The 23,699-nt window shown below is 36.9% G+C and overlaps 4 protein-coding genes and 2 long non-coding RNA genes across 7 annotated transcripts in view; 2 read left to right on the top strand and 4 right to left on the bottom strand.

Moving 5' to 3' along the window:
* Nucleotides 1–23,699, bottom strand: part of LOC148736964 (uncharacterized) — a 30,607-nt gene that overhangs the window by 1,887 nt on the left and 5,021 nt on the right. Inside the window, exons 2-3 of the mRNA XM_088749217.1 lie at nucleotides 3,225–3,329; nucleotides 166–176 (exon numbers count right to left, since the gene is read on the bottom strand). Coding sequence (XP_088605343.1) covers nucleotides 166–176; nucleotides 3,225–3,329 — 116 coding nt within the window. The remainder of the gene's footprint in view (nucleotides 1–165; nucleotides 177–3,224; nucleotides 3,330–23,699) is intronic.
* On the bottom strand, nucleotides 4,126–23,445 carry LOC148736966 (uncharacterized). The gene is made up of 3 exons (XR_015996259.1): nucleotides 23,238–23,445; nucleotides 23,082–23,141; nucleotides 4,126–4,295 (listed from the first exon to the last, which is right to left on the bottom strand). It is a non-coding gene; the product is annotated as an uncharacterized LOC148736966 (long non-coding RNA).
* On the top strand, nucleotides 8,339–9,843 carry LOC148736970 (uncharacterized). The gene is made up of 2 exons (XM_088747579.1): nucleotides 8,339–8,591; nucleotides 8,731–9,843. The coding sequence occupies exons 1-2, from the start codon at nucleotides 8,418–8,420 to the stop codon at nucleotides 9,805–9,807; spliced, it is 1,251 nt and encodes a 416-aa protein (XP_088603705.1). The 5' UTR covers nucleotides 8,339–8,417; the 3' UTR covers nucleotides 9,808–9,843.
* Nucleotides 9,995–12,185, bottom strand: LOC148736969 (uncharacterized). The gene is made up of 2 exons (XM_088747581.1): nucleotides 11,791–12,185; nucleotides 9,995–11,433 (listed from the first exon to the last, which is right to left on the bottom strand). Exons 1-2 carry the CDS (start codon nucleotides 11,910–11,912, stop codon nucleotides 10,671–10,673), a joined length of 885 nt encoding a protein of 294 aa, XP_088603707.1. The 5' UTR covers nucleotides 11,913–12,185; the 3' UTR covers nucleotides 9,995–10,670.
* Nucleotides 14,717–17,551, bottom strand: LOC148736968 (uncharacterized). Its single transcript, XR_015996258.1, has 4 exons — nucleotides 16,743–17,551; nucleotides 16,524–16,575; nucleotides 16,287–16,330; nucleotides 14,717–15,671 (listed from the first exon to the last, which is right to left on the bottom strand). It is a non-coding gene; the product is annotated as an uncharacterized LOC148736968 (long non-coding RNA).
* Nucleotides 19,912–21,843, top strand: LOC148736967 (uncharacterized). 2 transcript variants are annotated; one of them, XR_015996256.1, is made up of 3 exons: nucleotides 19,912–20,536; nucleotides 21,073–21,306; nucleotides 21,776–21,843. XR_015996256.1 is itself a non-coding variant. In XM_088747583.1 (2 exons), the coding sequence occupies exons 1-2, from the start codon at nucleotides 20,210–20,212 to the stop codon at nucleotides 21,079–21,081; spliced, it is 336 nt and encodes a 111-aa protein (XP_088603709.1). In that variant the 5' UTR covers nucleotides 19,912–20,209; the 3' UTR covers nucleotides 21,082–21,544. The 2 variants fall into 2 exon arrangements, 1 of the variants encoding a protein (XP_088603709.1); XM_088747583.1 differs by lacking the exon at nucleotides 21,776–21,843 and having other exon boundaries at nucleotides 21,073–21,544.

Below are 23,699 nucleotides of genomic sequence, written 5' to 3'. Positions count from 1 at the left end.
ATGAAGAGAAAAATGAATAACCCGTATTAGAAACTTACTACTTCAATTGTAATCACGAATGTGACAAATATCTAAATCAGATCGTTCTCTGACGACATCCAACAACTAAAATGAAGAAAGGAAAATTGAAATAAAACTAAGGTAAAAATAAAGATGTGAACATACGAACTGCAGTTCTTAAGAATTTACAAAATGATACTGCATTTTTATGATTATGTGATGATAAGAATAGGGTAACGATCGGAAGGGAAGATTATGGAGAAAAAAGGGAATGTGACAAACAGTAAATATATGGACTAAATAATAATTTGATTGAAAGTGTTTGGAAGATTGATCATTTTAATTTCTCTTTCTCTTCTCTGCCCAGCCTTGGTCAGAGTATCTGGAAAAATTGACAATATTGACATCCTTATGAGAAGGAGTTTGAGAAAAGTTAGTAAGGATACCAAAGCAAATTATAAAAAAGGCCAAAAATTCATCAAACAAAATTAACAATGTAAGAGAAGAATTAGAAGATAAAAAGAGAAAGAAAGTTGCGCCTCTTACAATTTGTTACTGGTATAGCTTTGTATCCCTTCTTTCCCAGCAGCGATACACAGTGAAATGGCCACCATAACCAGGGGCAAACCTATTGAACAATTTTACAGCAAAAAAGTGACTTAAAAGATTCATATATTTAAAAACATAATTTACAAAAGTGAATGTATCAGGTAAGTTTATCTGTAAAAACAAAGTACCCCATGACATGACGTGATACATGTGCATCTTGGTGTTGATGTTATAAACTTTTACAACAAACAGATAGAGATAAATTCCCTCGACCAGCATCCAAAATAAAAAGTAATATACAGCACCAAAAAACAAAAACAAAGAAAAAAAAACAAAACCACGTGGAAGGAAGCAAGAGAGATTAGTTACAGTACTCAGGTGAGCTTGGAAAGTCAATGATAACGGACCTATTACTTGAAAATAACTTAAGAAAAAGATTACCTTTGTGCCACCGCTGAAGTCCACTAAGACAGCAAAATGAGTCAAATGACTGCAGCTGCAAACTGTCTCTTCGGAATTGCTATTCGATGGATCCACATAACAACCCTTCTCTGAAAACCCGTCTGGACTAAAAAATTATGTTACAAATGAGAATGATGATCTTATACAAAAAAATCAAGGATTCAAACATCAATTACGGTTTTCACTGCCTTTCTTTTGGTATTTCAGAGAAAAAAAACCATCAATATCTTTTCGGTGATACTAACTAACAAAAATGTATATCTTGGAGGAAGACAAGAAGAAACGTGTATTCCAAATAAAGATAGCGTTGGTAACAGAAACAAACAAATAACAACGTATAAAGCTTCCGGAAGTGTTCCCCCTGAAACTCGGTGGCAGTAAAAGCGTTAAGCTCAATGACAGCAAGAATATGGTAACCACCTTAACCAGATAAAGAGTTTAAGTCGATTACAATTCTAGCCCAGGTCAAGAGAATTGATCGCTCAGACTTCACCTCAGATTATCAAAACGTCAAGAATCGTCACCGACAATGCAATCTGACATCATGAATTCGTGAATGAATTCTTTATTTATATTGCGCCTTTTCTACACAATATTGAAAGGCGCAGTACCCCGCATCAGTTTGATAGACACTACACAAAGATAGACAATAACACCGGGCACTACGTGCCCTACTCTTTTCGAACAGTGTATTGATTCTTTAACGTCCCACAAGATTTCTTATCACATACAAGGGCTTGGGAGACGGGACCTCTATTTATCCTCTCCGAGAAGACTAGAAAGTCTAACAATTTGCAGATATCATTACAAAGGCAGCACTTTCTTCTCAGTTATTTAAAGACCCTGAGTGGTCAGGCCGGATTTGAACTTACGACCTCCCGCACAACAGTCCGGCGTTCTACCATTTGAGCTAACCGGGATAAAATTACATTGCGAAAGATTCTTCGAGTGATAATTTCCAATACCTACACTCAACTTTGGACTGAAGAAATATATGATCTTAAAGCATGTTAAGGAAATAAATGTATTCAACAAATAAAGAAGCCTTGGCTGTGCTCTGTCCCATTGTAAAGCAAGCAGGAAGCGGCTAGAGCACGAGAGAAGTGTAGGGGGAAACGCAGTAGTAATTCTCGGTCATCAAACGAACTGGTAAATAATGCGAAAACTTTAGCTACGAGCTTTGTATTCTGATGAAATATGCTCTTTCAACCAATCGTAAATCATAGAAATGCTTTACCTTATTTTGAAGCCACTCCAAAACACGCAATGCTTTATTTTGTCAACAACCTATAAAAATATTTTAATATTACGTTATTCTCTTAAAAGCCAACCAACACAACACAGACGATCTGAAATTATCTTTCGATGTTCATACTGCTACCTCCAGGTTTTTAAACTTCAAGATGACATCTTGCCGTAGTTGTTCGGGCTTGGGATTCATAGCTGCTGTCACTATCTTAGTGTTCACGTACCTGTAAATAAAATTAAATCCTTCTAAAAATGACTCATGTTGCTTTTACAGTAACCGTACCTCAGTATGCTGTAAAGCTTCGTGGCAATGCATTGTGGTACCCCTTAACTTTATATTGGAGAACTCCGTTTTCTAAAATATGTGGATAAAAAGTAAGTTCTTTTTGTGTTTTTTGAGAGTTTAAAGAGCAACCTGACAATTGGAAATTGTCTTCAGACGCACTCAAAAAACGCGGGCCATTCAATATAAACACGTTAGGCACGAACTAATCTTTGAAAATTTTATCTTTTAATGTCACCTTGGACCATCAGTTTCTTTCCGGATGGATTTGTTTCTCAGCAGTAATTCATGGAGATCTTTGTACACACACCCAACAACCACTGACCCTAAAAACAAAAAAAAATAGCCTGTGTTAAAATGTCCTCTGTATAACCCCATACCATGATATCAGTCCAGCTTTACACGTATTCCAAATCCGCCACGAGCCAGACGCAAGTGATTTACACATTTTTCGAGTTTTCCTCCAACGTCTCAACTAGGTCATTAACCTCGAACTTTCTGTGGGTTTAACAGTGCAATTAACGATGGGTTTCGACTTATCTGGACGTTAGTATCTTCTTATCTATGACATCATTTTCAGTTAAATTTTGCTTGTTGATTAACCGTAAAAGAATAAATAATGGAGCAAAATCCAAAACAAGATATTGTATAATTTAGAGTTAAAAATTTGGTTAGCACAAACCATTCTCAGCAAAGTCTTTTGCAGAAATATTAATACTAGCTTGCCATTCTTCCTCCTTGAGAAAGAAGTCAGTCCCATGGCGATAACCTTTTTTAATGGCCACAACTGTAAGAAGGAAGAAGGAGAAGCCTAAATGTTAGATGATGATTGGAATTGTGAGATAACATTAGCATATGTGGAAGTTTTATCATTATTATTATTATTATTATTATTATTATTATCATTATTAACATTTTTTAATATTATTTTATTTTGTACGCACATAAATTTAAAGAAAACGACAAAAATTTTAGTTTAAAAGACATGTTTCGACAGAAACCTCTGTCATCTTCAGTTGATTAACAAAGCGTTACAAGTTGAATTTATAAGTAAATGCTAATTAAGCTAGTAAGAACAGAAAACGTGACAATGTGAAAATTATAAGGATAGCTTTAGATTTACATGATGTAATTGTTGATTCAAAGAAGGTTGTTCTCTTTGAATGTGAATAGCCTCTTTTATCTTGAGTTGGAAACACGTAGAGGCGTGATCTAAGATCTGGAAAGCATTACAACATTACAAAAACTTAAACGCGATCCTGGTTTAATTCACCAAAATTTAATATGTACTGTTGTTCTGATATGTTAAGAATAGAGAAACAAACAGCACGAACAAAACCAAATAGTTAATAGAGCACTTTCTTCGATGCACCTACTCAAACTAAATTTTGAGATGAGAAACAGGCTAACTTACTGTGTTCTTACGGCTTCTATTTGTATGTATTTCATTTGGCCAGGCAGTAGACAGAGCACTCAATTAGTCGATAGGTCAGTTAGTCAGTCACTAGTTAATCAATCATAAAATCTATGAATATTTCAACTCACCCATGTTTTGACTAGTGATCTCTGCAGATGGATTCGTTCCACTCAGATAGTATTTACCATAATTAAGAGCAAATTCCTCGAAGGCGACTGCCACCTCAAATATGGATCCTATTTTTGTTTCATCTTCTTTATTACTCAGTTGGCCTGCATGGGGTTTCGTGATGTTCAGAAGGTTATCGGTGAAGTGTTGAAATACACGCACAGCCTCCTGTGAGAACAAAAATACCGTTATTTATGTTACTATGAATTGAGGTACTTGGCAATATATTTACCTCAACAAAATCAGCTTGAAGTTACAGATCAAAACTTTGACGAAAGTAATAATGTTGGTAATGAGGACTACTCCCGGCTTGTATTGATAGTGTAATTGTTGGCAAGTAATGAGTGGCTTTTAGTGGAGACTCGCAGTCCCGTTGGCTCTCTTTTTAAGAAATAAAAAGGCTTTTTGACAGATCAAGATCGAAATTAATCACCATCATCATTGTATTGAAGTGAAAGAGCTGCTCTTCTTCAGAAGACGTATCCCTGTCTACATTTTATTTCAATTTTCATTAAAAAAAAAAAAACATGTAGACAGGGATGCATTGAAATAAAATGTATGCTTCGGTCCATGTTTAAAAGACCTTTGAAGCTTACGAATTGCTGCGTTCAGTTGGAGACGTCGTTTTTGAAGCTATTGCATATTTAATATAACACATAATTTGTTAAGTGCAGATTTTCTGAAGTAAAGAAAATTTGGTAAAAACCACAATGAAAGAGATGCTTCCTTGCCATTTCAGTATATGTTGGGTAACATGTGCTCTACTATGTATCATTCTAACCAGGACACTCAACTACATTGAAGGAAAAAGAGTTTAATAGTCTATAAAAGCCACTCCACAGTTGAATTGATTACAACAACTTTTACAACAAAGACAGAATCTCTTTTGAGAACTATTTACTGAAATTTATACATCCTTGTTTTAAATATACAAAATAAGATATGGCGTATCTGACAGCGATTTTTCTGAGAATCTTTTTTACAAATGTATATGCAGACATTACCATAGAGATGATAATCCAAAAGGACTAAAAAAAATCATGTTACATTATACCATGTCACTTAAGGAAATCTTTGGAAATTTCCATGGACATTTCTGGATCGATTAGAACGTTAATGAACATTTACATTTTACCATGTCCATAGAAGATCTATGGAAATTTCCATGTACATGTCAAGATCGATTAGAGCTGAACATGTTACATTTTATCATGTTAGTAGAAGGTCTATGGAAATCTCCATGCACATGTCTAGATCGATTACAGATAAATATCTTACATTATACCATGTTAATGGAAGGTCTATGGAAATTTCCATGCACATGTCTAGATCGATTAGAGCTGAACATCTCACATTGTACCATCTTAATGGAAGATCTAAGGAAATTTCCACCATGTCAGGATCAATTATAACCGTACATCTTAAATTTTGCTGTGTTAATGGAAGGTCTATGGAAATTTCCATGCACATGTGTAGATTGATTAGAGCTGAACATCTTACATTATACCATGTTAATGGAAGGTCTACGGAAATCTCCACCATGTCAGGATCAATTATAACCGTACATCTTAAATTTTGCTGTGTTAATGGAAGGTCTATGGAAATTTCCATGCACATGTCTAGATTGATGAGAGCTGAACATCCTTACACTATACCATCTTAATGGAAGGTCTATGAAAATTTCCATGCACATGTCTCGATCGATTACAGCTGAATATCTTTCATTATACCATGTTAATGGAAGGTCTTATGGAAATTTCCATGCACATGTCTAGATCGATTAGAGCTGAACATCTTACATTATACCATGTTAATGGAAGGTCTATGGAAATTTCCACCATGTCAGGATCAATTATAACTGTACATCTTAAATTTTGCTGTGTTAATGGAAGGTCTATGGAAATTTCCATGCACGTGTCTAGATTGATGAGAGCTGAACATCCTTACATTATACCATCTTAATGGAAGGTCTATGAAAATTTCCATGCACATGTCTCGATCAATTACAGCTGAATATCTTACATTATACCATGTTAATGGAAGGTCTTTGGAAATTTCCATGCACATGTCAAGATCGATTAGAGCTGAACATGTTACATTTTACCATGTCAGTGGAAGGTCTATGGAAATTTCCATGCACACGTCTAGATCGATTACAGCTGAATATCTTACATTATACCATGTTAATGGAAAGTCTATGCAAATTTCCATGCACATGTCTGGATCGATTAGAGCTGAACATCTCACATTGTACCATGTTAATGGAAGGTCTATGTAAATTTCCATGCACATGTGTAGATCTATTTATAGCTGAATATCTTACATTTACCATGTTAATGTAAGGCCTATGGAAATTTCCATGCACATGCCTGGATCGATTAGAGCTGAACATCTCACATTGTACCATGTTAATGGAAGGTCTATGTAAATTTCCATGCACATGTGTAGATCTATTTATAGCTGAATATCTTACATTTACCATGTTAATGTAAGGCCTATGGAAATTTCCATGCACATGCCTAGATCGATTAGAGCTGAACATCTTACATTTTACCATGTTAGTAGAAGGTCTATGAAAATTTTCATCCACGTGTGTGAGTCGATTGCAACTGAATATCTAAGATACGTCATTTTATCATACAGAAGATCTATGGAAATTTCCATGCACATCCCTTGCGAAATGGTTTCCTAGCTTTCTAGGATTCCTAGGAATTTCCTAGGAATTTCTTAGGAGTCAGTGGAATTTTCCTAAAAACATTTAAGCTCTCTAGAGGTGTGAACAAACATTACTAGGTTCCTAAGAATTTCCTAGGAAATTCCTAGGAATGATTACAGGTAGAATTTACATAAAAAAATAGATTCTTGATCCTTGGGAAATTCTTAGGAATTTACTAGGAAAAACTATTTTTTAAAATAAAACCTTAATTTTTAAGAATTATACTTGTGAGTTTAGCTTTTGAAAGAAAAGTGCCATTTTAGATGTTTCAAAAAGTCACTACTTGCAATATACCACAAATTGTTTTTATTTTGCATTATAATTTACAACTCATTAATTTTAAAGCAGATATTCTTGAAGTTTATACAATTTCCAATAAAACATTAATTTTTTATCCTTCAATTGCATAAATTATCACAATACATTGAAATGTAGTAAAGAATACAAGCAGAAAACTAAATCAAATGCAATTCAAGTGGGATTTCAATCCATGTGTTTGGTGCTCCAGTCAGATAATAAAAAATGCTATACTGCAAGGACAGCGACTCTGACCACACTGAAATACAAAGTTATATCAGCTTGAGGCATCCCTGAAAAATGGTTTATCACAATGTGTAAGATTCAGCCAACATAATTTTGCACTGTCTCCTGATTTATTCCAATTATATGGTGAATTCTACATACTTTCCATTTAAAGTAAACTTAAGTTCAATATAGATAGTATAAATTTATTTGCCAGATTAGAATATTTTATACAAAAAGCTTAAGAACATATCTTTACTTAAATATTATAACAAGGAAGTCTTATTTGAAGCGATGGGAAATTTCAAATCTGGCATGTTGAGACTTAAAAAGTGATATTTTCTTATATCTAACCACAGACACCATTAAAGTTTGGAAATCTTATTTAACATGGTTTCTGGAATTGCCATTTAGAAGCATAATCTTCTCCAAAATTTCAGTGACACTCTTTGCTTTCAGGTCAGACCTAAAACATTGAGAATAAGAAATATCAATGCGATGCTTCTTTTCAAAAAGTGCTAGAGGAATAAAAGAATAGATGTAGGTTCAGAAGGAACAGTTGAGGAAGATAGGATTTTGAAACTAATTTCTTAAGCTTAATTGCCATTTTTATAAAAGAATTGTATATCAATTCTATAGTTTTTTTCGTACTGGTTTTGAAACTTACAAGCATCATTGAAGCTTGAAGTGCATTGAGACATTGTGAAATGCGCTATATAAGCTTAAGCATTACATTACATTTTCTTACCCGGTCCAACGTAACGATGCGCAGAGCGCATGTGATTTTCCATTGTCTGTTGTCGTGAGAGAACACGTTTACAAGCCGTACATTCATACTTCTCTTGGCCGTTAAGTTTGACTAATTTGTAAATTTGATGTTCATTCCCATCCATGGTTCATACTAGCAGGCGTTAACACTAACTTTAAAAGTCATTTATCGCTACTTCGATCACCGTTCATAAGATGGCGACCATAGAGTCCTAAAGTGTGACGTCACGTTGCCATGACAGCATTTTTTTCTGGTCTAAACAGTTTAAACTCATACTTCAAACATGGCGTCTTTATCGATATGCTCACTCGTTTCTTTCTTTTCTGGAGAGCGGAAATCGCTTGATCGCGGAGAAAACCACTTCAAATCCGACCATGTCCAAAGCTTTATTTATTCCAGGGGAGTCATCAAAGGTGAAGTCCAAGCAAGCATGAAAAATAAGGACTACAAAGTCACAGTAAGTTGCCAATTTGGGATCACAACACGTATGTTCAATTCGAAGAACTCCCAACCCCGATTTCACCTCCAATTTAATGTTTATATTGCGGAATATATATTGCAACTTACGTGTCTGTTTCGAATTATCTTTTTATCAGATTTATCTCGATGAAAACCTTGAAATAAAAAACACAGAATGCGAGTGTCCTCGCGGCGAGTTCAAGTGCAGTCACGCGGCAGCCATATTTATTTATGGCATCCATAACCTTAGCAGGACGGACCTGGAATGCCAATGGAAACGAAAGCGAAAGGCAGAAAGCGTACAGTCTGCAAGCCAGATGTTTCCAGCGCCACCGAAGAAGAAGGATTACAGCCCTTTGGCGCGCGATCCTAGCCGAGAAGATCGGATGTGGCTGTACAGCGAACTAAAGCGCTATGGCAAATTTACAGGGACCTGCTGGATCTTGAGTCCCGAACCACAACCTGCTACCCCTCTCCCGATCAAGACGATTGAGGACATCATTTACTCAGAAGGTTTCCTTATGGCATCTACGAAGGAAAAACAATTAGAGTACTTGATTGAGAATGCCAAAGTAGAGGAGAGAACCATAAATGTTGTGAGCACCCTCACGGCTGGCCAGCGAAACAGCCCTGCATGGCACCAAGCTCGTAGAGGCCGCCTGACTGCCAGTAATTTTGGCTCCGTCCTCCAGGCAAAAAGAGTTACACCGTCTCTTATCAAGCGACTACTTGTGGAATACAACTTGAGTGGAGTTAAAGCAATTGCATGGGGACAGGACAATGAGACTGAGGCCCTGAAATCCTTCACCAACATCACAAACTTTACACCTGTACAGACCGGCCTTTGGCTACACGAGTCGGGAGTTCTGGGTGCTTCCCCTGATGGACTTGTGGGAGACGACTCGGTGATTGAGTGTAAGTGCCCCTACACACATCGAAATGCGACAATCAAGGAAGCTTGTGAGCACAAAGACTTTTACTTGGAGGAGAAGGAAGGGAATTATACGCTGTCTACCACACATGTTTACTGGCATCAGTGTCAAGGCCAGATGTTCCTGACAAAGCGCAAATTCTGCTACTTTGTTGTATGGACCACAAAGGATAGTGTAGTTATCAAGATTGAACGAGATGAATCTTGGGAGCACAATATTACTATCTTGAGTGATTTTTACTTTCATCAACTATTCCCAAAGATTACCGAGGGAGAACTTTGAAAAGTGGTGCACAGATGCTGGACATAATCAGAGTGGGGGGGGAGGGGGGGGGAGTGGGAGCTAATGTAAATAGGCAGTAGCTAATGTTAAAAGGTATTTTTTTAAATTTCATACATTAATTTCTTAATATAACATTACATAATCTATTTTCACAGAACACATAGTAGTTTGTATTAATGAACATAAAGGAGATGAATATCAGAAAAATGTAAAACTGACCACATCATATTTTTGACCAAAGCTATGTCAATACCATTTGATCTGTTACAGTAGGGCTTCTAGTAATACAAAAATAATATTAAAAACTCATTGAACTATAATTTAGTTGAAAAAAAGTTCTATTCAGTCAAATTCAAAGTCTTCGCAGCCATCCTTGATCAATGGATACTGCAAATTAACAAGAGCTGAGCACAGTTGGCATAGCTTGTCAGCATGGCACCTCAAAAATGCTGGGATGAAGCCAAGGATGCGAAAACTCTTAAGTCTTGCATTTGCACGCTCTACGTGGATGCGACATCGAGCTATTGATTTTGTCGCCCTTGCCTCACTCTCTGTAAACTTTCCATTGTTGAGAAATGGTGGTATGTTCACTGAAACACCTCTTGGAACTACATCGCTGATGAGAAAACCTTTGTCTGCCAGAACAAGATCACCAGCACTCAAATGTTTACAAAACCCAGACTCTTTAACCATGACCTTGTCACTGACTGAGCCAGGAAAAAGATCACTAACATAGGTTATAACTCCATTTGGGGCAACCCCTATAATGACTTTGAAAGAGTTCATTCCCCTGTAGCTGGAATATGTAGCATTCTGCTGGGACATGAGCTTAGGTGCAGCAATTTCAATGTCTGTACAATCAATCACAATGCGGCAACTGCTGTACTCAGTGAAAGAAGATGGCAAACACATCTGTTCTTTTCTCTAGATGGCACAGTTGTCATGATGTCTTTGAACAGGAGAGAATGCAGAACATGGACAAAAGTTAGTACTATGTTAGCAACAGTTGCAACACTGCATGAAAACAACTGGGCTAAATGTAGATTGGTATAATTTTGTTTCAGTTTCATCAGAGTGATAAATATCTGGTCCTCAAGTGTGATCGCCTCAACCTTCCATCCAGCATAATAGTTTATTTCACCCTTGAATCTTGAAACATATCCCACAACAATATCAAAAACATCCTTAGTGGGTAGACCTGTCTCCATCCGTATCACCTCAGGGCTCAAGCTCTTAGCAGAGTAGTGTGCACTATAGTAACTTGACACTTCCTTGTGTTTAGCAAGTTCTGTTGAAGTCATATCAAGCTCTATTGACAGCAGAGCTTCTTTGGAACTTGTCTTTTCCTCTTGTGAGCATTCAGTGGAACATGGTTCAGAGTTCTCTTTAATCTCTTCAAGCACAGATGCTACAGTTGGTAATTTCGTGGGCTCGGCAGACACTTTCCGTTTTTTCTTGGGGGTAGGTGTACTGGGAGGTGTTGGTCCTGTACCTGGCAGCAAGTCCAAACTATCAAACAGCTTGTGCCTGTTTCTTTCACTGATGGTTGGCATATTTTCTTTTCGCCCATCTTTAAAGTGACAACTGCAAAGTCGCGAATGTTTGCTGGGCTTTCTATCTCCTCTCCTATAACAGAAAAAGACAGAAGCAGTTACTATACTTGCGCTTAAAAAACCCAAAGTTTAGTTGGTCACATGCTTAACCTTGTAGTCTAAGACGTGAATGCGAAGCGAGTATTTCTCTGAGCTTGTTACTTAATACTAGTTAGTGTAAAAGCTTTGATACTCACAACTATCATATAGTTTTTTAGTAACTAAATAATCTTAGATCAAGACTGAAGACAAGGAAAGGCAAAGCCGCGAGAAAAGAAATAAGACAAGAAAGAGAAACAGCTAATCGTGAATCAGTTTGAGATAAAAAAAAAACAGGTATTTCTAATCGATGGTACAGCATCGAAATATATATTTTTCGAAAAATACTCACCTTACAAATGATATCCACTTATCATAGAGTGTTTTATGTTTTTTCTGGTCTGGAAACGAAAAGAATCGGCAGCAGTGGCTTTCAGATGTGTGATTGCAATCTGGATGAAAACACTGGCCCATCGCAAACTTCGTCTCCGTGGCGTTTTGACTCGAATTATTGCTCACCAGGTGCTTTTGTCCGCTTATTATACTCTTCAATAGTAAGGCCAAAGGTTATCTTGATTCTCTTTATCTTATTTCTATTATTGGAGGATAAAATGCGCTATTATAGCTCTTGAAGTGTTCGAGGTCAACGACAATGTGTCACGCTAGGGACGCCATATTGGTTTGTTTAGACCACAGAATTCCGGTGCTATGGAAACGTGACGTAAGCACTTTAGGACTCTATGGCGCTGAATGGATCACACGATCACTAGTCCCAGTCTTTCATGAGCAAAATCTTCACATGACCGACACATGACCAAGTATAATCCAATAAGGTGAAGTTTCCAGGCTTGCCGCTCAATTCAACGTTCTATTCCGCTCTACAACGTCCTTTACTCGAAAGTTTTGTGCGTTGCAGCTGAGTCTTGCTGTGTTCTTCTCTGATCTAAACGTTTTAAAGCGTTCGCAGCGTTATGTGGGTTCTGGTCGAATGGATCGAAGAAGGTCATAGCATAAGCGTCTTAAAAGACAAAGACATAATACGTTATGGAAAAGAAATCGCAACACGAATAGTATAATGTCGTGGAATTGTCGCCATACGAAGTAAAAGAGGGCACTCAGATTTTCAAGGCGAAAGTTATTTCTGTTCATAGTAAGTATTACACTTTTATTTGGTTAATCGTTGTCATATGTATCATTTCTACTTCTATCGATTGATTGCAGAACATATGAATAAATATGTAAGAATTTTAAGCTTAGCTTTAAAAGTAGCTTTTCTAAGTTTCATTAGTTTAAACTGAATATAATGGTAATAAATGCTTCTTATTTGTGTCATTTTAAAGGTACTAAAGGTGAAGCTACAAAGCAAGAACTTAGTTTGCTTGTTCCAGGTAATTTTGAGTTAAAGGCTTTTCATAACTTTTGCACGTGTGACAAAGCGAAGCGCCATTTTGCGGGGTGACGACGTTACAGCGGACCAATCCTTTTCCATCCCCCTAGAAAAAAGCATTTCTGCTTTAGAGTACACTTTAAAGCTTTTAATAGCCCATAGTCTTTTTGTATGCCGAGATCATTTGTGAAAATTCACATCACTTTTGGTTTATTTATACGACAAAGATCCAATATAAAACCTTCGCAAATTATATAGGAACTGTCTCAGAAGATATTGAAAGCATGAGAGACAACAGCGTTGCAACTTTATATCAGAAGTCACTGTTTATATGTAGCGATTATTCGCAGAGGGTGAGGTGAATAATTGTTTTAGTATAATTTCAGAGCTGAACAATAGAGAATTTTCAAAAGTCATAACATTTTAGTAACATTTATTAACATTTTATTTTAACATTTTATATAAACCGCACAGAGCGGTTTATATAGCGTCTTAGTATGATTTCTGAGCTGAGCAAAGAGTTCCAGCCATCTGATTTGTCGAGCAGTTCCTTATATGATGCTATATAAACCGCCCCACGCGGTTTATATAAAATGTTAAAATAAAATGTAAATGTTACTACAATGTTATGACTTTTGAAATTTCGCTGTTGTTCAGCTCTTAAATTATACTAAAACAATTATTCGCCTCAAGTTCGGGGAATATTGTCGAATAATCCCCTCGACTTCGTCTCTGGGATTATTTGATGATATTCACCTCACCTTCTGCGAATAATTGTTAAAAAAGGAACCGCTCGAGCAATCAGATTGCTGGAAACTCTTTGCTCAGCTCTGAAACTATACTAATTAACAATTAAAATGATATCACATAAGAATAACAATCTTAATTAGTTCAGATGCCAAAATAGCATTGACATGTTTGTGCGTGCATTTTATCAACCGGAATGAAAACATGCTCCACTGGAAAATAATGATTTTGCCAAAAATGTATATTTTGATCCAAACTTTTCAAATTGCATCAGCCTTGCACGATTTCTGATAATTGATATATGTGAATCCTAAGTTGTCAATTTATTAATCCTTTGAATGATCTTTTACTGTTTGTTTTGCATTCCAAGTAATTTTGTATATACATGTACAATCTATAGTAACAACAAAAAGTATTGCTAATTATAATGTTTATTTGAGTTGTATATAATAAATTCAATTCAATTCAATTCCTATCATATGGTGTTGTTTGTTTTATGCAGTTAAGTGCAATTTAATGGAGTTGACAATGTGGAGCACAAGTGCTACTCGGCGCAGTCAGCGGTCTGGCATGCACCTGTCTTCCTTTTGTTCTTGGTCGACGGGGCGTTGTTCAGTTTTGTTAGTGTTTTAGTCAGTGTTTTTCTGAGCGTTAGCATTTTTCCCTGTTTTTCTCCTTCTGTGTGGGGGCTCATGGCTGGGTCGCCTGGATTTGCCATCCATGGGAGCAGTCTTCATCTAGGAGCTGGCTGCCAATAGTGGAAGCTCCTGGATGTCTCAGGCACCCTACCTCCACTTTGTGGGGCAGTTGTTAAAGTGTCTATATTCTATTTTTCCTATTTTCCTAAGAAATTCCTAGGAGTTTCCTAGGAATTTCCTTGGGGACCTAATCTTGGTCAGACAAAAGTGAAATGTGTATCCTAAGAAATTCCTAGGAATTTCCTAGGATTTTTTTCGAATTTTAATTTTTTCACTCCTAGGAATTTCCTAGGAAAATTCTAGGAATTCTTTGAATTCTTCGTCCCAATTTACTGTGAAATTTCACACCTTATTCCTAGGAATTTCCTAGGAATATTCTTAGGAAATTCCTAGGAAAATCTTAGGATTTCCTAGGAATTTCCTAGATCTTTTCGCAAGGGATTGTTTGGATCGATCATGACTGAAAAATTCTTTCATTTGAGCCATGTTGCTGGAATATCCATGGAAATTTCAATGCACATTGTGTGAATTGATCATAGCTGAACATCTTAAATCTTGCCATGTCAATGGAAGATGTATGGAAATTTCCATGCACAAGTGTAAATTGATTATAACTGAAAATCTTATATTTTACCATTCTACTGGAAGATCTATGGAAATTTCCATTCACAAGTGTGAGTCGATTATAACTGAAAATCTTATATTTTGACAACCTACTTTCCAAATTCTGACCTGAGCCGTTGATGCTCAAGCTTCTCTGTATCTGGAATAACATAATCTGGGGGGGACATCAACATTTATTTCTGCATCAGCCTGACATAAATAAAGAAAAGCAAGCTTAAAAAACTGTAGCAAAAACGCTTATTCCAGAAATTTAATATTTGAAGGACATGAACCAGACAGTAGAGAATGAAATGACCTCAACAATAAATAAAGCTTCTAATTTAAGTAACTTACAGCTGTATACCATCAAGCTGTAACAGAGATCAGTTTGTGATTTTTCTAATAGTACTTGTCATTGTTACTAATATTATTGTTATTTACAATTATTATTATCATTATTGGTCTTGTATAATGCTAAGAATTAAAATGTAAGATCATCACACTCCATCTGAGCAAAACAGATATATTCAGTGCATGAACAGAGTATAATTGTTAATGGAAAGTATTGTTGAGATTTTTTGTTTCTATTTATTCTCCATTGTACAGCAGATATTTCCACTTACTTTCACTACAGTTAACTACTGTTCTTAGTGGATGAGGGTTTACCGGTTTCCAGTTTTCCTTTTTGCCACTCCCCCAGTGAAATGGGCAACATCCCCTCCTTCGCAGCAAAAACATGCTCAACCTCGGCAGCCTTTGGAGTTGGGGTGTAACAACTCTCAAAGGAGGTCACAAGCTCTATCAATTAACAAGAGAAAACATTTTAAGATATTGTATCCATCCATATTGTCAGGAGAGGATAAACATCAATCAATTGAAGGCTTAAAATATAACTACACGACTGTCTCAATAGTTATACAAATCTACTCTGCTCCTCTTGAATTTTATATATATTTTTTAATACAAATCCATAATTAGTTAACTATAGATTTTCTCTTAGTTAACTAATTAATATATATACCTCTGTAAATAGCTCCTAGTCTTTTTTCTTTTTTAGTGTCCCCAAATTAGTAAGGGATTTTTCCCTAGCTTAGGATGGCTCTTCATGTAATGACAATTTCAATAAAGTTTTACTACTACTACTACCACTATTAGTACTGCTGCTGCTACTACTGCTGCTACTGAGGCTGCTACTACTACTACTACTACCACTACTACTACTACTACTACTACTACTACTACTTCTACTACTACTACTACTACTACTACTACTGCTACTGCTACTGCTACTGCTACTGCTACTGCTACTACTACTGCTACTACTACTACTACTACTACTACTACTACTACTACTACTACTACTACTCATTTTCTAAGGTAGAAGTTTACTGATTGCATTCCTCCTAACAGTACCTATAGAGGTTCTTGTGTCCTTCTTTACCAAAAATTCAGAAAGCCTGTAAGACACAATTTAATATGACTAACAATTAACAACAACATTTAGTATTTTGAAGCTGGCAATTAAGCATCCCAGCAGTGAAACTTTGACTGAAATCGGCAGCATTAATAAGATGGTTCTGCAATGTAACTATTCTCAAAGAGAGTTTTCCTCTCAACTGAATTCAATGAAAATGAAACTCTGATTCTTACTTGTTAAACATCTGGTCGGCAGCTTCATGAGTGTGTCCAAATTTAGTTTTACCTATAAAGACAAAACTTAGTTTTGAAGGAATTTTTTGTTCATGAATCACGTTATAAAAGGAATGGTTACAAATTCGTTTTATTTAATTTAGTCTGATTTATGATTTAGACTATATACGAGAAGAAGCTTGTTGGTGCAACTAAAGGACAACATAAGATGTACTGTACCTTTCATTTAGTTTGGCGTGCATCCATAGCCCATCAAGTACGATTTACCTTGTTTGCAGCGAGTTATTGCCCAGAAGATTCCCATGTATCATGCACATCTCTGCGAGATCCACGGCTTCTAAGCATTTCTCAGCACATCCAGATTTTGTTGCCTTAAATATACAGAAACCCACAGAATTGATGAATATTTCGTAACTTTGAGTCGATATTAGCCTAAATCTCAGACGGTCTGAATCCAGTTTCTCAAATATCCGTCAAAATCACGAGGGCGCCGTGTATCGTCAGAGAACCAGGCTAAATAATCGCCTTCGTGCCTTCATCTTGAAGTAAAAGACTGTAACTCGTAAACAACAAAACAGCGAACGGCGGAAACAAATCACCCAAGCAGCCTCTTTTCCTCTCTCTACAAAAAACGACCAAAACGTTTACTCTTCCCCACTTCTTCTGCTCTATATGGCATAGCCAGCAACAAAATAATATCGATTGATTGTTTTTTTTTTTTTTTTTAAAGTCGTTACGCTGTTGGCTGTTTTGGTGTTTACGTCCACTCTGTAATGGCTATTTCGAACCCAGTCTCTCCAATAAACGACACTAATAGTTTATACCTTGCGCTACAGTCGAATTTAATTCAAGGTCGCACAAGCAATTAAATTCGACGATAGCGCGACGTCTAAAACGAATTAAATTCGTCTGGTAAATTAAATTCGTCCTTGACGTTTTATCCGTCTTGGTAAGACGGATAAAATATCGATAACGCGTCTTCAGTTTTAACGTCGCACCGAGAGTCGCGTATAATGAAATGCATGCATTTTCTTGATGTATTTCAATTTATTTCAAAGTGACACTTCTGACCAGAGGCACTGCATTTAGGAAGAGAAATAAATTCAATCCAACTGATCTCGACGCATAAAACCACGCCACGATTTACGTCGACGGAACGACGAATTCGTCTGAATTAAATTCGACCGTAGCGCGACGTATAAACTAGGCCTAAGGAATGCGTTACGATATGTCACTGCGGGAGTTCGTGATACTTCCTATCTAATTACCACAATTGTCGCTTTGGATTTTAGAGCCTTTCCTTCTTTCAAAGAAGCAGCATGACACTTCTCGCGATCGCAACCTCCAGGTTTTTTCACTTTTCGAACTTTTCCTACGACAGATACGTCTCTCTTTGTTTACTAGGTTAGAAATATCAACTTATCCTTTTTTAATTTGGTTAAGATGACAACTAAGAAGTATGATGAAACTTTCTAGATTGCAGACAATGTGTCTTTGTCAGATATTTTCAAATCAGAACTTGAAATATCTTACATTATAAGGTCAGGCACTCCTTCCACCTTGCCCGTACATAACAGAGGCTTAAAATAAATGACTAAATAACAAAAATTACGTAAACTCGGCCCTTCTGTTACAATTCTTGTTTACAAAAAATTTATCAAAATACATCGAAATCAAAACTGCCTTTTTTATTGATCCTCTAATTTCCCAATAGACGGTAGTTTATAGATTAGGGCGTCAAGATTGTTCCACTATCCTAGTTGCTGTATTATGGATTTATGACGCTCCACTTTGCAGTGCAAATCCAGCTCACTAATACGTGTTCTTCACAGTGTTCACAATAAGCCTTTTTTACTTGCTTTGGATGCGCCGCCCAAAGCCCGATTGAATTCCCGGTCTTCCTCTACGTCTAAAGTCGGAAACTTGTCAAATTCTTTCAAAATGGGGCAAAACCTCCTGGACTGATCTTCAACTTTGATAAAATGAAGTTTTAGTTCTCTCATTTTTGCGCGTTTCCGGCGTTGGGTTTTTGAGGTCAGTTCGTTCCTATCTCGTTTTTCACTTTGGATTAGTCGGAAAAATTAACTTTTGGAATACACTGATATCCTTTTTTTTTGTTTTTCAGCCACGTCCACGATTTTAGCATCATTTTAAACACTGGAGGAGAAACACTTGGAGGAGTTCTTAATTGCTCCTTGGCTGCGTGAATAGGTATTGAATTGTACGGACGGTATAAGCTGGCAAACAGTTTTCCGGCTATTCATAACGAGATCTGTTACTTTGAGAACATCAAAGAATTCCTCTACTTTTCCCCCTATATCAACTGCAGTGTTTCTGAATTGAGAATTATTATCCTCAAACAAAAAGAAAAACGTTCTGTTTTTGAGGTTAGGGAAGAGCTGATTAGAAATTTACCTTCAAGGTTGCCGCTTTGCGCCTTGTTGCCGCTGAGGCTTTCATTTTCAGAAAGGACCACATTGTCATCGTCCTCACAACCTGCAGCGCTAGAAGTTTCTACTTCTTACTCTTTGGAAACTGTGTGCTCAGGCGAGAGTGGTGTTTCAGCTCTTGAAGAGTCTAACGATTCGGTAGTCGATCGAGGCCTCCCTTTTCCGTTTGGCAGGCGTGCTTGCTAAGAGACGTTGAAATACCTCCACGGCTGACTCTACTATTCTCGTATATGAGAACGATCCTTCGCAGTAAAGCACTATTTGAGCAATAGTGGAAATCAGACCTGAAAAAAATTTCAGGCCTGTACGGGATTCGAACCACTGACCTCTGCGATACTAGTGCAGCGCTCTACCAATTGAGCTAACAAGCCAACTGGGAGCAAGCCATCAAATTAATTCGATATAACCGCAGTTCACACATATGTTTCATATGTTTGTTGTTGTTTGATAGATCATCTACGGGTTTATATCGAATTAATTTGATGGCCTGCTCCCAGTTGGCTTGTTAGCTCAATTGGTAGAGCGCTGCACTAGTATCGCAGAGGTCAGTGGTTCGAGTCCCGTACAGGCCTGAAATTTTTTTCAGGTCTGATTTCCACTATTGCTCAAATAGTGCTTTACTGCGAAGGATCGTTCTCATATACGTCTCATAACCGCAGTTCACACATATGTTTCATATGTTTGTTGTTGTTTGATTTATCATCTACGGGTTTATATCGAATTAATTTGATGGCCTGCTCCCAGTTGGCTTGTTAGCTCAATTGGTAGAGCGCTGCACTAGTATCGCAGAGGTCAGTGGTTCGAATCCCGTACAGGCCTGAAATTTTTTTCAGGTCTGATTTCCACTATTGCTCAAATAGTGCTTTACTGCGAAGGATCGTTCTCATATACGTCTCATAACTGCAGTTCACACATATGTTTCATATGTTTGTTGTTGTCTACTATTCTCGTAGCTCGGCTCTCAAAGCTTTCTTCAGTAACTGATGTTTCTACCAAAGGTTCTTCGGCGAGACTTGAAGGAATCGAGAGTGACAGTGGCTCTTCTGCAACCGAACTAGAGTAATCCATAATATCCATAGCCGTTCATGTATTCCTATTTCAGTTTGAAAAAACTAACAGTTTCCTCAACAGCGTGATGCGGCTGTCGGAAATTTGAAAACTCCTACGTCATCGGGCATACAAAAGAATTTCTTATGGGGTGTGCATATTAACCAATAAACAAACGATACGGCTGAAATGATCTCAATTCAAAATGGTGGTCGCACATTCTTTAGGGTTCATGCAGGTCAGCTATTTGACAAGCCAGGCTCAAAAAACTCAGTTAGTGAAAAGATATGGCAACAACACGTGGTAGAGGGTCCTCGCTACCTTACTCGAAAGAAGGAAAAAGGGAAAAGCGGCACTATTCCGACAGAAAGTGGTACTTCGCGAAAACAGAAAACGGAGAGGTGCGCCGGCACACTGCATCATTACAATAAATCATCCATTCTAGCGCAGGATGGCACTGATCCTGGGTCTGTTGTTCACATGAAGCCTGCGAGTGAAGATCGAAGGAAACTCAAGGTACGTTTCGTTTCGAGAATTCTGAAAAATTTAAGCTTCAGTCAAAAGAAAAGAGAATTTGCTCTAAGAAAGATCATTTTGAGTTTGTACGAGATAAGGATCATTTCCTATCGTGCAATAGAAAAATAAGTTTGGGGGAAAAAATATTCTTGTTTCTTAGATTAGCTGCATTTGATTTGGCTTCCAAAAAGGTCCGCACTGAGTAAACTTGGCCTGTCTATGGCAATGGATTTCCCTCCTTTCGGCGTTTAGCTTACTCTGACCATTCACTCTCAATTTTTACTACCTTTTACATGAAATTTCCCACACAAATTTAAAGCATTTCGCAATGCGAGCACAATAGCAATCAATCTGTAACACTTTTCAAAAATGCCGCAAGAAAGTTCCGCTTCTGGTCTCCGTTTCCGCTAAACGTGTTTGGACGGATCCGGCGATGCCGCATTTTCAATCGAATTTACTTTTCACAACAATGTAATTCGTAAAAGATACGGTAAAATGGTTTTATGATATTTCAAACGGCATTCATTGTTTCTTAGGTAAAATAAACCTCGGAAAAAGTCTTCTCCCGGACGTTTCAAGTTGTTCTTAAATCCCACCGACGACCTCAATAAACTGTTGTACCGAGAATTTTCTGACATTTCAAGATTTGGAAAACAAGTCAGAAAATTACTAGAAGTAGAATTGTTCCCCACGTCAAGTTCTGACAAACGACCTGCAAATAGTTCCTCTACCAGTGGCTGCGAGGAAAATCAAGGCAAAAAAACGGTGAGGTGAGAATGAGTCAAACACTATTTCCGTACAACCAAGTGAACCATTTTCTTTTGATGCTGAGACCTTGTCGATTACGATGTTTACGACGACAAACGTAAACGTAAGAGCCAGTGTCATTATTGTTGGCACACATCGAAAAGTGCCACAAATTGGTTTGTGGCTGAGAATGAGGTGGACCTCATGCAGCACATCATAAAGCTTTTCGTGCCTCCAAGAGGGATTGTATTATTGTTTGGAGACTCGCATACTCTAGGCAAGACACAATTATACAAATAAAATGTACTTAAGCTGCACATTTTACAGATATTGACTCCTTTATTTTCTATGTCATAATACAGTAACTAAATTGCTAAAAGAAGTGAGACAAAATTGCTGACTTGCAGTAACCGGCAGTCAAACCATCTGTAAACAATGCCAATACCTGCAAAAAGTAATAACTTGTTTATCCCTTATTTTTATGTGTTTCAGTGAGTTTCTGCCTCAAACTGACGGTTCAAAGGAACTTGAACTTATTATCCGTATATAGGGACGAGAAGCCTGTTTCTGGTTTTAGGAAAGAAGCTGTCACGCTAAGCCGTTCAGCATGCAAGACGTGATCAGGGTCCAAAGATAACGACGAGTGGAGAATTTGTTTAGCAAAACATGAAACAGATACTATTTTGAATATTCGAATGAGTATTACATGAAAATTTCCATAAACTTGTTTTGAAAAGGAATTTCGGACACTATAAATATGTCACTATAAAATTGCATACACCCATTTTTGGCCAAGGAAGTTTGAAATTATTATTATTTTTTGCGTGTGAAAGGGTATTACATGGATATTTCTACGTACCGGTACCGCTTTGGTCAGGACTGTTTGATACTGTTTGTATACGAGGATAAATATTTAATGGAAATTTCCATAGATCATTTTGGTGAGGCACTATCCGGCACAATGAAATCGTATAAGAATTGCATGAAAATTTCCTTGTACCTGTTTAAATTGGTTCTGAATGGTTGATACTGTTTGTATACGTAAATGAGTATTACATGGAAATTTCTATGTACCTGTTTTGATTAAGAATGTTTGATACTGTTTTGTATACGCGAGTAAGTATTACATGTACGTGGAAAATTCCATGGACCTGTTTAATGGCCAAAGGTGTTTAAAATTATTTTTTTTACGCGCAAATGGGTATTACATGGAAATTTCCATGTACCCGTTCAATTTTGTTTAACAATGATTGATAATGTTAAGTATACGTGAATGAGTATTACATGGAAATTTCCATTGCCTTTTTGTGGGGCACAATTGTATTGAAATCATAAATACTGCTGACAAGTTTTCTTCTCTGAAAAATAAATCGAATTTTAAATGGTTTACTTAACCATTCGAGGGATATATGTGCTGCTGTTTGGGCGAGTTATCATAATATTAGGGTACCGTTCACCACTGATAACTGGAAAAGTAGACGCCAACATGCTCATTTTTTACTGTTTAGTAACAAGTTGAAAGAAACCGATTAAAATGTTTTGAAATTAACTGAAACAAATATAAATTGTGATGGCCGATTGAGTCACTGAAATTGTTGATTGAGCCGTAAGTCTTAATTCATAGACAGCCGCTCGGTGATGTTGGCGATTCTTTGCTTTAACCTTAGTAACTATACCATGGCAAAGTTTGATTTTTTTCCAAATTTCTTACTTCAGAAAATCTGTACTTAAAAAATTACGTGTTATATCTAAATATTATATCAATCATGTGATAGATGAGCAATACGTGCAATCATACCTTCAAAGAATTGTTTCTCTTGATATCTATTTCAGTGAGTTTAGAAATAGAGTCATTTGCCTGTGGTGAAGAAACACGAGAAGGCTGGCGATTGGCAGAGGCTATGATAATTATAATTACAAAGAGAAAGAGGAATTACAATACTCATGTACCTACCAAATTTCTCAGTGCTTCCAATGTCAATGACGGAATATTCCAAGTTGATGATGGCGGAGATGACGATGGTCACGGAAATAACGATGCTGCTGCTGGCGATGATGATGTTGATGACAAAGAAACTGATAATCTTTTTGATACTGATTCTAATGATGGGTTAAATTTTAATTCTGCAGTTTCTGATGCTTCTACACCTAATGACGATACTGCTGCTGTATCAATAAAGATGGTGATGATAAAGATACTGATGGTTTTGTTGATACTAATTCTGATGATTGGGCTGATTCTGATGATAGGGTTGATTCTGATTTTGCCGTTTCTGATGTTTCTACACCTAATGACAATGCTGAAGACGATGATAATGGTGATGGTAAAAGTGAAGGTAACAGTGACGCCGACGATAATTGCAAAAGAGCTGAATTTTGAGGAAAAAGCAAATTGTCAAAATGAAATGAAAGCGAT

Source organism: Stylophora pistillata, chromosome 2 (genome assembly GCF_964205215.1).
Source record: "Stylophora pistillata chromosome 2, jaStyPist1.2, whole genome shotgun sequence".
Lineage (NCBI taxonomy): Eukaryota > Metazoa > Cnidaria > Anthozoa > Scleractinia > Pocilloporidae > Stylophora > Stylophora pistillata.
This window is presented reverse-complemented; position numbering and strand designations above follow the sequence as displayed.